The 15,438-nt window shown below is 38.0% G+C and overlaps 2 protein-coding genes and 1 long non-coding RNA gene across 3 annotated transcripts in view; 1 reads left to right on the forward strand and 2 right to left on the reverse strand.

Annotated features, from left to right (window-relative positions):
- LOC119082779 overlaps window positions 1-15,438 on the reverse strand; it is a 322,328-nt gene that overhangs the window by 100,508 nt on the left and 206,382 nt on the right. The gene's annotated exons all lie outside the window — the stretch shown is intronic.
- On the reverse strand, window positions 1,986-6,697 carry LOC119082768 (non-specific lipid-transfer protein). Its single transcript, XM_037192362.1, has 6 exons — window positions 6,474-6,697; window positions 3,892-4,021; window positions 3,624-3,817; window positions 3,439-3,555; window positions 3,058-3,381; window positions 1,986-3,000 (listed from the first exon to the last, which is right to left on the reverse strand). Exons 1-6 carry the CDS (start codon window positions 6,519-6,521, stop codon window positions 2,185-2,187), a joined length of 1,629 nt encoding a protein of 542 aa, XP_037048257.1. The 5' UTR covers window positions 6,522-6,697; the 3' UTR covers window positions 1,986-2,184.
- LOC119082766 lies at window positions 8,184-14,743 on the forward strand. Its single transcript, XM_037192359.1, has 5 exons — window positions 8,184-8,261; window positions 10,372-10,488; window positions 11,271-12,363; window positions 13,836-14,261; window positions 14,330-14,743. The coding sequence occupies exons 1-5, from the start codon at window positions 8,223-8,225 to the stop codon at window positions 14,551-14,553; spliced, it is 1,899 nt and encodes a 632-aa protein (XP_037048254.1). The 5' UTR covers window positions 8,184-8,222; the 3' UTR covers window positions 14,554-14,743.

Raw genomic sequence — 15,438 nt, forward strand, 5'->3', positions numbered from 1 at the left:
TATTTTACATAGAACTCGAGTAAATTTCATTCGTTTTTCGTAATTTTTGTGTCATTTGGAAGGTAATCAAAGGCCGAATAGAATGTTGTTGAAAAAAAAATTAAATTTGGGTCCTTGGACTAAGGCCGCTACTAGGGCCCTATGTGTATTTTACATATAACTCGAGCAAATTTCATTCGTTTTTCGTAATTTTTGTTTCATTTGGAAGGTAATCAAAGGCCGAATAGAATGTTGTTGAAAAAAATTAAATTTGGGTCCTTGGACTAAGGCCGCTACTAGGGCCCTATGTGTATTTTACATTGAACTCGAGTAAATTTCATTCGTTTTTCGTAATTTTTGTGTCATTTGGAAGGTAATCAAAGGCCGAATAGAATGTTGTTGAAAGAAAAATTAAATTTGGGTCCTTGGACTAAGGCCACTACTAGGGCCCTATGTGTATTTTACATAGAACTCGAGTAAATTTCATTCGTTTTTCGTAATTTTTGTGTCATTTGGAAGGTAATCAAAGGCCGAATAGAATGTTGTTGAAAAAAATTAAATTTGGGTCCTTGGACTAAGGCCGCTACTAGGGCCCTATGTGTATTTTACATTGAACTCGAGTAAATTTCATTCGTTTTTCGTAATTTTTGTGTCATTTGGAAGGTAATCAAAGGCCGAATAGAATGTTGTTGAAAAAAATTAAATTTGGGTCCTTGGACTAAGGCCGCTACTAGGGCCCTATGTGTATTTTACATATAACTCGAGCAAATTTCATTCGTTTTTCGTAATTTTTGTTTCATTTGGAAGGTAATCAAAGGCCGAATAGAATGTTGTTGAAAAAAATTAAATTTGGGTCCTTGGACTAAGGCCGCTACTAGGGCCCTATGTGTATTTTACATATAACTCGAGCAAATTTCATTCGTTTTTCGTAATTTTTGTTTCATTTGGAAGGTAATCAAAGGCCGAATAGAATGTTGTTGAAAAAAATTAAATTTGGGTCCTTGGACTAAGGCCGCTACTAGGGCCCTATGTGTATTTTACATTGAACTCGAGTAAATTTCATTCGTTTTTCGTAATTTTTGTTTCATTTGGAAGGTAATCAAAGGCCGAATAGAATGTTGTTGAAAAAAATTAAATTTGGGTCCTTGGACTAAGGCCGCTACTAGGGCCCTATGTGTATTTTACATATAACTCGAGCAAATTTCATTCGTTTTTCGTAATTTTTGTTTCATTTGGAAGGTAATCAAAGGCCGAATAGAATGTTGTTGAAAAAAATTAAATTTGGGTCCTTGGACTAAGGCCGCTACTAGGGCCCTATGTGTATTTTACATTGAACTCGAGTAAATTTCATTCGTTTTTCGTAATTTTTGTGTCATTTGGAAGGTAATCAAAGGCCGAATAGAATGTTGTTGAAAGAAAAATTAAATTTGGGTCCTTGGACTAAGGCCACTACTAGGGCCCTATGTGTATTTTACATAGAACTCGAGTAAATTTCATTCGTTTTTCGTAATTTTTGTGTCATTTGGAAGGTAATCAAAGGCCGAATAGAATGTTGTTGAAAAAAAAATTAAATTTGGGTCCTTGGACTAAGGCCGCTACTAGGGCCCTATGTGTATTTTACATATAACTCGAGCAAATTTCATTCGTTTTTCGTAATTTTTGTTTCATTTGGAAGGTAATCAAAGGCCGAATAGAATGTTGTTGAAAAAAATTAAATTTGGGTCCTCGGACTGAGGCCGATACTAGGCCCTTCAAAAAAATAAAATTTTAGGGCGATTTGAAATTTTTGTTTCATTTGAAAGGAACGTCGTACGGGGCTTCGTAATTGCGCTATGCTAACAGCAAACGCTCCGACTGTTCTGATGGCTCGTTTTTCTAATGGCTTTGCTCTTTGGAATGATTTTCTTGAATTTTTCCGAATTTTCCTAGGAATAAGTATTTCAAGATTTTTCTTGGCTCCTGGTTCTGCAGGTGCACCTGGACAATAAAAAAAATGGCGCCCAAACTTAGGTAAAAATATTTATTTGTATAAAAAGGAAAATTCAGTTTACAAAACAGAAACCATCAACTAATAAAATGTAACGAAAATGCCTTCCAACACGATTGCACAAAATCACCGCTTAACTCGTACAAGAAACAATTTTTTTTTATAGAAATCCAATTGACCCCAGCTGCTCCTACTAATTGATAGCGAACGATAAAAATTTACAATTTCGACCGAAGCTCCTCGATACGATTCTGAGCGGTCCGCTGCAAATCGACCAATTTCATAGCCAGCCCCATATTACCCTGAACTTTGACCTTTCCTTGGAAAAAGGCCTTTTGTGGCGGCAATTTACCAGATATTAATTCAGCAACGTCCACATCGGATATGATGAATGTAACGTCTGGTTTCTCTGTTCCGTTGTAGGTGATGCTACCCTTTCCGGTCTTGGCATTTATAACCCAGTATCCAGATGCACCATTCGGTCCATTCGTTACTTTAAAGCCGTAAATTCCACGAACTTTGGCAATCAAATTGTCTTTGTCCTCTTCCATGGCTTGTTCCAACACTTTCAGGTAAGGAGTCACCAAAAATCCTTCACCATTGGCACTGATCTGTCCACTAGTCAAATTTAGTTTAACATTTTGCTGCGGGAATCCTAGACGGTACAGACCGACAACAGCCGCACCACCCAAACCGATATTGTGTTGAAGTCCCAATTTAGCATTCGGCACCTGCCGTTTGCCAGCTAATCCACGTAATTGCCAACAGATTTCCGAACATTGAGCCAAGCCAGTTGCTCCGAGCGGATGACCTTTGCTGATCAAACCACCACTTGGATTTATCACATATTTTCCGCCGTACGTATTGTCGCCACGATCAATCATTTCACCTGCTTTGCCCACATCGCACAAACCTAGCGCTTCATAGGTGATCAATTCGTTGGGTGCAAAGCAATCATGCAACTCAACGACATCGACGTCTTGGGGCTTGTAATTGGATTTAACGAACAGCTTTTGAGCGGCGATCCTCGTCATCTGCGATTGGAAATTGGTTAGGTGCCGCCAAAGGCTGCGATTTCATTCACATTTTACCTCATAGCCGACCATTTTCATCATACTGTTTTCGTTGAACGACGCTGGGACATCAGTTGCCATTTCCAAGCCGACAATTTCAACGGCTTGACCCTCAAGGCCGTTTCGTCTCACAAATGCTTCCGATGCCAGTACACAAGCAGCACTGCCGTCACTGGTGGGACTACACATTAAACGGGTCAGCATCGCATGGACGTGTGGGGCTTTCTTGATTTGATCCAACGTGTAGTAATCTTGGAATTGAGCGTACGGATTGTTCACGGAATGTTTGTGGTTTTTGTACGCAATTTTGGCAAAGTGATCGGGTGTGGTACCGTACAGTTTCTGTGTTAAGATTGGACGTTATTGCTAAAAAGACGGACTGGATTTCAAATGACTCACCATATGCTCAACACCGGCATTTCCGAACATTTGTGCAGTTATTGGCGACGCAGTAATATCGTGTACCTTGCTCATGCTCTCCAAGTGAAATTCCATAGGATTGGCACGATCGGTATGCTAAACACATTCAGATTGAGATTCGTTAGTTTTGAGAGAAATTTCACTACAACAAGGGCTTTCCATACCGTAAGCGACAGAGATCCTCGTTGCATTTTTTCAAAGCCAACAGCAAGAACGCAATCATTGTTGCCCGTTTCGATTAATTGTTTCGCTAACATCAGTGCTGTGGCACCTGTTGAACAATTGTTGTTTACATTGTAAACTGGAATGCCTGTCATGCCCACTTCATACAAAGCACGTTGACCACTTGTTGAGTCACCTGAAAACGGTTCAAAAGGTCCCCGTGTTACAAAATTGCGAAAAATGATTTTCAATCCACAGTGCTGTACGTACCTGACACAAATCCAACACAAGCCTGTTGAATTTCTGTGTAATTTATTTTGGCATCAGCTAAGGCTTTTGTCACTGACTCTTTGACCATTTGTGGATAATCGAAATTTTCGCGGCGACCGGGCTTTTCAAACTGAAATGAGAAAGTTGTTATGTAAAGTTATGTCTTGGTTGGAGTTGGACGGCTAATTATCTGTTAATGACAAAGGTGATTAAATTAGCGAAGAACTGTCAAAGGCATAGCAAGACAATAGGATCATCATTAGGATTTACGAATATTCCGTCCTGACAAACACAGACATTATAATCAATCATTCATCATACGTATGCACTAGGTCACAGTCACGTCTCTATGCTAGATTCACATCCGAAGCAAAAGAGAATAAGCAATCCAATCAAATGACGCCATTTGCCTTACAGGAGAGAAATTTCCTTTATTGCCTTAAGCTGCAATCGCAGTTACGGTTTAGCTCCTCGTTTTCGTTGAGACAATGATAAGTGGAAGGAGTTTCCATTGTTCGTTCGTAAACGGAAAGCTAAACGACGTAGGTGTGTGAATCCTTTTAGGCTTGATTTCCACCTACCAAAAAATCACTCCGTGTGAGAGACAAAATTGATTTTTTTTCAATTTTTGCTTTATTTACCTGACAGCTCGCTCTCACACGAAGTAGTTTTTGTTGAATAGAAATCATACTTTAGCACGAAATGCACTACACTTCGTTTACTCACCGTTTACCGGAGTGTAGGGCGATTCACGCTTTAAAGAGTGTTAACAAAGAGATATTTCGGCCCAGTTAAACGTAACTGGCTTTGAGAGCAATGTCAAAATGAACGAAGAAACACAAAGACTACTTTAACCTGGCTGGCTGTGTGGAACACGTCAAAATAATATATGAATCGATGCAGTGGCAAATCCGGCAAGGCAAGTTATAGTTAACCGGTCTTCTTTTTGTGCACAGGCATCAGCTAGTATGTTGCAAGGTCAATGTCAACCGATCTTCGGACTTCTCTCTCTCTCTCTCTCCTGATCATAAGAGTCTATAGAGTGTTTATGTGAAAGAGATGGCGAAACGATAACCTATTACATATCGCGGTCTGCTGTCAGATTCTTTTGTATTATTGATGACAGCAAACCACGAGTTGATTTTCGATTTTTATTTCGAAAATTAAAACTTTAAATTTCGATTTATTTTCATTCATAAATTGTTGACGTTCCCTTCAAGGCCAGTTAAATTTAAATGATCTACGCTCTCCGTTAACAGTCTATACTCTATAACTATCGCTATGCGAATCCTTATACAAATCTGAGTCTCCACTGGACGATAAGAATTGCCCAGAAGAGAAAACACAGATGATACGCCTAAATTATCGCACTTCAGCCAAGACAACAACATACGTAAAATTGATAATAAAACTAAATCTACGGGAAAATGTGTTCGAACAGTGAATGTTGTCCACTGAACAATTTTTTTTTTTATAAATTTTGAAATGACTTAAAATATGAATCGCAATATTCAGCAATCCAGCTGTGTCAATAAAGAAAATATTCGGCTCGGTGCTAAGCTACATAAAATATTCGATTACTCGTCTATGTTTTCGAAGAGTTCACGGATGTCAAGGGACCAGTGAAGCAGAAAGATAAAAATCGATTATCCATCAGCAACATTTGTGACATGAAATATCATCTCAATGAAACCACAAAAGTAACTATATTCCATCGACACGAATCGACTTGTGGTACAATTATCGCTAACAAACAAAATTAATCTTATCTAAACAGGTACCTTTTTGAAAGTCGCATCAAACTTGTTGGCAGATATATTTTTAATTGGACGAACATGACTTATCAACGCACTTTGCTCACAATCTCACCTTTGATACTTGAAAATCGTTCAAGATCTTCTTCACTTCATATATTTTCGATATTTGTGTATCATCATCATCATTCGATATAAATTGTGAACATTGCAATTCAAGTTCCATTCGAGTAATGCATGTAATGCATCAGCAAACATTACAATTCAATAGATATTATAAGAAAGCCGATGAACTTTTTATGTAAACATTGAAAACGACAGGGGAATATGGAGGATATTGTGTTCTTTCATAGTGCAACTTTAGGGATAATGTTCAGGTGATCCGACAATGAGTGGAGAAAGTTTTCAGAATGAACCGTGCTTGAATTTAATGTTCATCATTGAAAACAAACCACGTCAAAAAGACGAACAACAAGCTTTTGTTGTTTTGTGAACACAATGAACACAATCACACAATCACTGTAATGGTGTGAGATTCATATTCATGAAACGATGTTGAATGCATAATTCTTTAAACGAAAAATTCTGTGCAATAGTCGCACAATTACATCAAAGACCGGTTTCTGTACAATTTTAATTGTGCAACAATTACTCGCGTAACATTGATCACTGCTTTTCAGAAGAGAAAATTACGCACTTGACGGTGAAAATTCTAATTTAATGGGACAAAAAACATCGGTCTGATATTCCATATTCCATTCCATATTCCAAACGAGAATCGAGATAACATGAAATGTAACAAAGCTAAAAAAAAATTGTGATACGTACTTTGGTCATGCCACAACCGATAACATAAACTTTTGGTGTGCGACTCATTTTGGCTAAATTATTTTCCTAATTTATCACTTTCGAAACAGTAAAATGAACTTTCGAAAAAAGAAAATCTTCCGGAAAATTACTGAACAACGGAGTTGTAAAGAGAACAGCGAAAAATTGTCAGAATTAACAAACACAAACTGTCGCGAATGGTACGCTGATATAGACTGAATGTAGAATTATGCAGAAAAATTTTATTTATTTTGAAAGTTAAAAGTCACCGACTCACGGCAGTTTAACCGAATTTTTCCGAACTTGTTTCCCCAGCAGCAAGACGGTAAGTCAGAGCTGGTGTGGAGAGTTTTATTGAAAAGCGCAATTTTTTGAATCTGGTTACTCGATTCTAATTCCAGAGAGTTGCTAATATGACGACTGGGTCGTTTCGACGGATAGATGGAATATGTCGAATGACAGTTGGGTTTTTGAGAGAGAATTCAATACATTTTCGCTCAACCAATTTCAAAATCATTCGACATATTCTAGCGGGAATATGTCGAATGACAGTTGGATTTTTGAGAGAGAATTCAACACATTTTCGCTCAACCAATTTCAAAATCATTCGACATATTCTAGCGGGAATATGTCGAATGACAGTTGGATTTTTGAGAGAGAATTCAACACATTTTCGCTCAACCAATTTCAAAATCATTCGACATATTCTAGCGGGAATATGTAGAATGACAGTTGGATTTTTGAGAGAGAATTCAATACATTTTCGCTCAACCAATTTCAAAATCATTCGACATATTCTAGCGGGAATATGTCGAATGACAGTTGGATTTTTGAGAGAGAATTCAATACATTTTCGCTCAACCAATTTCAAAATCATTCGACATATTCTAGCGGGAATATGTCGAATGACAGTTGGATTTTTGAGAGAGAATTCAATACATTTTCGCTCAACCAATTTCAAAATCATTCGACATATTCTAGCGGGAATATGTCGAATGACAGTTGGATTTTTGAGAGAGAATTCAATACATTTTCGCTCAATCAATTTCAAAATCATTCGACATATTCCCTCTATCCGTCGAAACGACCCAGTCGTGATATTAGCATCTCTCTGTCTAATTCACGCCATTAAATGAAGTCGGTGGTAATTTGTCTAACTGTCAGTCAAAAATGTTTAAATTTTTGGCGGAATTCAAACAATTGAATTTCGTTGTCGTAGAGTTAAAACACCTACCAGACATCGTGAGGATGATTTTGATAGAAGAGTCGAAAATTTCGATAGTAATTTCTGATTCGTTGATGGTTTGTTTATGGCGCGATGGCTCGATGTATGGGGTGTTTACTTAAAGTTTGGATGAGGCTGTCTTCAATATTACAGTAAACATTAAACAAAGTTCCGAAAACGTCCGTCACCGTATCATCTCTCTGGCATATGTTTGAAACAACTTTTAACATTGGTTGTAATGTTCCAAATTTTTATCATGATGCGTGGGGTATTATCCCATAAAAATTTGGAAATACGAGAGACGTGTCGATCTTTTTCCAATACTCTGATATAAAAACACAGCAGCTATGTCCGTCATCCATCACACATTATTATTTCGACTTTGTATTTTGAATAGAATGGCGGCCATTTTGTGTGTTTACCTCAAAGCTGTCAAAAGTTTGGCGAAAGACGTTCAGTTTTTTTGGCAGGTCCGGCAACCGTAGCATGAGCCGACAAGATGATAAACACTGTCATGTTGTGGCATGTTTCTGTGTCTCAAATTACGAATTGTCTCGGTCAAGGTAAGACTTACAACTTACATATATTTTCTACAATCAAATCATTTTATTTGGTTTTTTACTATTGTAATTCGATAATTCAATCATTCACTGCCGTATTTTTCAAACAACAAACAATATCTGCTAAAAAGAATGAAACATTTTTGTCGATTCCAATTCATCTTAAGACGGTGTTACGGATGACATTGTCACTTGCTCGGATAAATTAATTCAGACATTTCAGTATACAAAAATCACGATTTTTCTTTAAAAATACTCGAAATGTCACATTTATCTACATTTCAATTATTCAATTTCAATATGCGAATGGCGTTTCTTTTATAGATTGTAAATACAGCAACATGGCCGTCATTCAAAGAATTTTTTGTGACAGCCATTTTGTTTGTTTACACAAAGCACACGTTTTGAACTGTCAAACAGTGAAACTGTCACGAGTTTGCAACGCACGCCTCTTCTCACTAAACTCTTGCTTAAGACAGTGTTTGTTTTGGGCCAATACCAGTCCCTAATTGCGATATTAGATAATTATCATAATGGTAGCATAAATAATACTGGACTGGGATATTGAAGTAGGTGAGCATCGTACACTGTAAGAACGATTGTAGACAAGCCGAAGGTAAAATGGAGAGCATCCACAGATCCATAACCTCAACTATTTTGAACATTAAATCAACAAATAAAATTTTGGCTTTATGTCTGTGGAAACGGTAGTAGTAGATGTTTCCTTTGTTTACTCGATTGCTTACAATTTGATGACAATTTAAAGAACTATAAAATAACAGTTTTATGCTCTTACAGTCGGCGACTTTAAAATAAGTGACGCATTTCGTTTCAGCTGTTTTGTTCCAAGCAAATATGGTTTTACGTCTAACAATGATTTTACCATCACCACGCGCATGCGTGTACATTATTCACCCATATAAGAAACCATTAGCACATTTGTATGTATTAGGGCGTATCGAATTTTGAGAATTTTAAGGGTCGCGATAGCCTGTGTGCGGAAAACGTAGATCATTGAAAACTAAGTCCAGGCATATGGTTGATGGATCCGAAGGTGCCCGGGAAGAAGTCCCACCGGACGACTTTAACTTTCAAATGGTCATAACTCGGAAAGTTAAGAGTATTTTTGAAAACAATGTTCTAGCAGGATGTAGAGCGTTAAAAACTCTACAAAACTGCCAAAGAAACCGATGGTCCAAAAGGTCTGTCTGTCGAGGTTTTCTAACATCGAAAGTTCGACATTTTGTAAAAGAGTTCAGCTACTGTTATGGAATATTATGTGCACTTACTGGCCAAGGTTACCTCGACTCAGCAACACCGGTTACAGTGTCTGCACTGGCTTCGTGGGCGCGTGGGTACACTTAAAAAGTTCATTCATTAATGTTGAAAAAGTGGTTTCGGATGGATCGCCGACCGGGACAATGCCTAGTGTACTGGTAGTACTCGACCTCCTCTACAACCTCATGCCAAAAGCTAAACTTAATAATTTGTCTCTCAGGAAATAAAAGTCAAAAACGAAAATGTCGAACTTTCGATGTTAGAAAACCTCGACAGACACACCTTTTGGACCATCGGTGTCTTTGGCAGTTTTGTAGAGATTTTAACGCTCTACATCCTGCTAGAACATTGTTTTCAGAAATACTCTCAACTTTCCGAGTTATGACCATTTGAAAGTTAAAGTCGTCCGGGGGGACTTCTTCCCGGGCACCTTCGGATCCATCAACCATATGCCTGGACTTAGTTGTCAATGATCTACGTTTTCCGTACACAGTCTATCGCGGCCCTTAAAATTCTAAAAATTCGATACGCCCTAGTATGTATGAGTCGATCAGCTGAAACAAAATGTGCCACTCGTTTGAAAGTTGCCGACTGTATTCTTGAGACAAACATTATTAACAAATTCCTCGAAAGAGTGGTGTGTCTATGCCATCATGACATTGCCATTGTAGCGACAAAGGTTTGCATTTCCTTAAATTCAACGATGAATAATCATAGACGACAAGGATATTGATAGCATTCCTAATTGTCAGGAGGTGCAAAGCTTAGAAATAAATTTTAATTGAATTCGACACTCCACGATGTGGCTGATACTGATAGTATGGATATTTTACAGCAGCCTGCGGTTAATGAACACATGAATGACTTTACCAGCTCAATTATGGGACGAAGAAATGAGAATGAAGATGGTGTTATTCACAGAGCGACATCTATGAGGTTCTTGCCTGTTGAGGTACGTAACCACTTCGTCTTGATACGTTGCAGAGCAGGGCAGGGACGCCGACTTGTGTTTGGGAGTAGTGGTGCTCATACAACAAGCGAATCTGGGAGTAGTGGTGCTCTTTCAAGTAAAACTGGAAAGATGTAGTGGTGCTCATCATTCGAGTAGTGGTGCCCGAGCCTCGCTTGTCCTTAGAAGTCGGCGCCCCTGGAGCAGGGCCTACTTTTTAGAAACTTTTAGAGAAAATCGAGAAAATCAAGAAACTTTGATAAATTCAAGAAACTTCGAGAAATTCAAGAAACTTCGAGAAATATTTCTTGAATTTCTCAAAGTTTCTTGATTTTCTCGAATTAGAGAAATTTCAAGAAATTCCAGAAAATTCAAGAAATTCGAGAAACTTCGAGAAATTCAAGAAATTTCAAAAAACTAATTTCTCGAGTTTCTTGAAGTTTCTCGAATTTCTCGAATTCGAGAAATTTTAAGAAATTCGAGAAAATTCGAGAAATTCAAGAAATTAGTTTCCAAAAAGTAGGCCCTGGCAGAGTGTCTAGTGTTTTGCGCTTAAGGCCAGGTTAGTGCGTCATACATCGAAATGTAAACATCTAGCGATGTATAACACCTTAACCTGGCCTTAATAACAATTTCCCCGACCGAAAACCAGCCTCGAAACCAGCGGTATTTACGAAAGTTTTTTTTAATCTGTACTGGGAGTTAAATTGGCTGCGCAATCCACTAAAAACACGCTGTAGACTCTCCGTTGCAAAACAATGATACTAATGAAGCTATTGTTTCAGATGGTGGCTCTGATCCTAAATTATGCGGAATCGCCCATTCTTCGAAGATGCCGTCAAGTTAATCGTCAATGGAACGAAATAGCTTCCGAAATCTTGCAGAACCGTGCCGACTACCCCTTACATTTTGAATTTACCGATGGAAAATTTGCCCAAAAACTTGTGGAAAAACATTGTGCCGAGGTGTTGTTCAACAAACAATGCAGGATATCGAAATTCGGCGCGAAGAATTTAAAATGTCTTGTCCGTTGTGTGCGAAATTCAACACATTTTCCGGTCACAAATTTTCGCTTCGATGGGATACGGGGTACAGAATCACGACACACAAGTAGTTTGCTAAAATACGTACGCTCCGGCTTTGGATCTGAGCCTGAAGAGATACTGGGATGCAAATACTTGAGGAAATTAGTAACAATTGTTGGGAAAACAATGCGTATACTCAAAGTCACCATAAAGTCAGGAAAATGCGATGAGATTCTGCGAATATTACTTGAAAATACTCCAAACCTTGCAGACCTCCACATTACCTTTCCAAGTAATTCGAGGGAAAATCCGTCAACCATTCGACTTATGGTTGACTCCCGTAAATTGGAATTTGCTAAGCTAAATGCTTTGCGTTTCAACGCCTCGTGTCGACAATATCCGAAAATTATGGAAGATATCCTCACAGCATCGCCAAACTTGAAAAACATTCGTTTCACATGCAGTATTGAAGCAAGAGACTTCGAATTGTTGCGGCTAACGAACAAATTGCATTGCCTTAAAGAAGTTAATGGAATAGATCTGTCCGATGAGGACACAATTGCTTTGATACAAAGGTTTCCGCAATGCATGAACCTTCAGTTGTCCAATTTGACCGTCTTACTTAGCACTGGCCAACAACCGATTTTGAGGACAACCGACATCGTAAACCAGATATTCGATTCAAGTAAAGACGAAATTGAGCTTTTAATAGTCATGAATTTGAGACCGATACCCGAATTAGTTTTTCCGAAATTCGAAATGTTGAGCAATCTTATGCTGCGCTTCGAAACGGACACGTGGATTCCTGTAATATTGGAGTTCCCCGATAAATTTCCAAATTTAAGGGAATTGTGTAAGGAACAAGTGATTCCAACGACAGTCACGGTGCGGTTGAATGAATTTTAACTGATTATTTCGATGCACTTTTGATATTTTTGGATATTAATAGTCAGCTCGGAGCCCTGAACAAGGTTCCACAAAAATTTTTGATTTTCATCCGTACCGTCGGTGACAGTGGTGCATAGCCCATCCTGTCTACAGAGAGAGTGGTGCAAAACTGGTTATGGTTGCAATCGGTAGTGCCTGAAATTCTAATAACAATTGCACAAAAAAAAATTACCATTAGTGGAAGGGAAGCCGGCAGAGACACGCTAAAGTTTAAAAAAACGTGATTTTCAAACAGTCATACAGGCGTGGATACTTGAGGGATGAAGCTAATAAATAGTTCTCGCAGTAGAGCAACATCTCCTCTACCAATTACCAAAAAATTATTTTTGGAGACAGTCTACGTAGAGGCCGACAGTAGCTCAAAGTTTTTCCTCCCATATTTGGTAAAATTTGCGACTTTCAGTGGCACCTGTAACACACTTACTCAAATTTTTTGTAATTGAAATGGTTAATTCCGAAATGCTGGAAGTCTCAGCTGTCCATCGACACCACACTTACAATGACTCATGTCAACAGTGCCGAAATGTTGCGTGAATAAGTGGAATGTGTCCTTCTACGACGAAATTTTGTACATGATTTGAAATATCTATATAAAGAGCAAAATTTCGATGTTTTTTGGTTTTTTCGTTGTCTCTATAACTTTGTTTATCAAACAAATCATCCCAGCGGTATTTTCAAAGATTTTTCAAATCAAGCACAAAATTTCGTCGTGGAAGGACAAATTTCACTTATATTCACGCAACATATCGGCACTGTTGCCATGAGTCATTGTAAGTGTGGTGTCTATGGACAGCTGAGACTTCCAGCATTTCGGAATTAACCATTTTAATTACAAAAAATTTGAGTAAGTGTGTTACAGGTGCCACTGAAAGTCGCAAATTTTATCAAATATGAAGGAAAAACTTTGAGCTACTGTCGGCACTCTGCGTAGACTGCTTCCAAAAATAATTTTTTGGATATTGGTAGAGGAGATGTTGCTCTACTGCGAGAACTATTTATTAGCTTCATCCCTCAAGTATCCACGCCTGTATGACTGTTTGAAAATCACGTTTTTTAAACTTTAGCGTGTCTCTGCCGGCTTCCCTTGCACTAATGGTAAAAATTTTGTGTACAATTGTTATTAGAATTTCAGGCACTACCGATTGCAACCATAACTAGTTTTCCACCACTGTCTCTGTAGACAGGATGGGCTATGCACCACTGTCACCGACGGTACGGATGAAAATCAAAAATTTTTGTGGAATCTTGTTCAGGGCTCCGAGCTGACTAATAATATCTAAAAATATCAAAAGTGCATCGAAATGATCAGTTAAAATTCATTCAACCGCACCGTGCAGTGGCCGGTTTCAAAAAAAAATAAGAAAATTTTCATTTCAGATATTGAGTTTAACGATTATGTCAACGACCCTATATGCGATGGACCGTTAAAACCTTGGCCAAGTGTTGAGGTTTTGAGAATTTCGATGGTAAACAGACAGGTCATTGGCAAACTAATGAGGATGGTTCCGAATGTGAAACGTTTGTTAATAATGCAGGATAAAAGTTTTCGGTTGAGACGGGGCGCACAAATCAGCTTTGAAGATATTTCCACTTATTTACCCAAATTAACGATGCTCGGTTGGATGGTTCACGCATGCACACACCTTTCGTTCATGCACGAATTGGATGCATTAATAACTGGACTACCTGTAGATTTGTGTAAGAAATTATCAACCAAATTCCGTGATAAAACCAAATTGTCAGAGAAGGAAATCTCCCACTATCACTCGAAACGACAGCGGTCATCAATTCTCGATTTGAAAGGTAAATGAACAATAAATTTTTGGAATTGGTAGCTCGGCACTTATTACTTCATTCATCATTTTTTTTAGCATTGAACCATTTTTGCGTTGACTTTTTTGTAAACAGCGGAAACGTAAATTGCGGCTGTGTGAATGGTGACGGTGATGCGAAAAGCGGACTTATACTTAACGAGAAAGCAGAACTTAATGCTACAAATATGTTTTACGTTGTAGGGTTCACAAATGTCAGTAAGTTTTTGGGATTTGATCGAATCCCCAATTTAAGAATCATACCCCACAAGTGTCAAAATTAGTGAGTAAAATAGCTGACGTAATTGTTCGGAATTTTGTATTTTGCCTTGTGTGGTTGCAGCTGGAGCCGAAAACGCCCCCCACATGGCAAAAAATTCCAAGCAACGACGTAATCTACTTTTCATACCTAGGACCCGAAAAGAGCGACTTCGTCGCACTTTTTCTCCGTCCTGTATGAAAAATACTATTCGTACCACGGACTAAAAGTCTTTTTTAGCGTATTCGATTCCAGACCTCGCCTTCGGCTCTGTCTGGAAACTTCTCACACGCTAAAGAAGACTTTTAGTCCTAGGTGCGAAATGTACTATTTTTGAAAATTGGTTAAGAAATATTCACGTTATCGTGGTAACAAGTGTTACGGAAGTTTTCTGTTTTCACTTTACTGGGGAATTTCACTGACCTCCCTTAAATAGAAAATAAATGCAAAAAGAGAGAAATTGGAGAAATAGTCAGAGTAATCAAGAAATTTGTAAACTATTATTGACGCATGTTGCTGGAGTATGTTTCTGTAAAAGAGTTGCATCGATGAAAAACACAAAAATATTTTTAATTTTATAATTTAAGTTTCGCCATTCCTATGTCTTCTATGTTCGTAGCTCTTTCGAATTGACTTCGTCACACTAGAGCTACGAAGATGTTTTTGTATTTGTAATCACCTTGAAACTGAAATAAATGAAATGAAATGAAATGTTGAATTTAGTTTTTGAATTTTGGTTTCATATAAATCATAAGTGGAATAGTCCCAAGTACCTAGGCTGGAATTTAGAATAATATGCGGTTCTTAATTAATAAAATCAATTTTTAACAAAATCTTTTCATTACTAAGACCCAGATCGAGGGTTTCATATAATAGCTAGGGCAATACTCTCACGAGAAAAGTTTTATCA

This window comes from Bradysia coprophila, unplaced genomic scaffold (genome assembly GCF_014529535.1).
Source record: "Bradysia coprophila strain Holo2 unplaced genomic scaffold, BU_Bcop_v1 contig_476, whole genome shotgun sequence".
Classification (NCBI taxonomy): Eukaryota; Metazoa; Arthropoda; class Insecta; order Diptera; family Sciaridae; genus Bradysia; species Bradysia coprophila.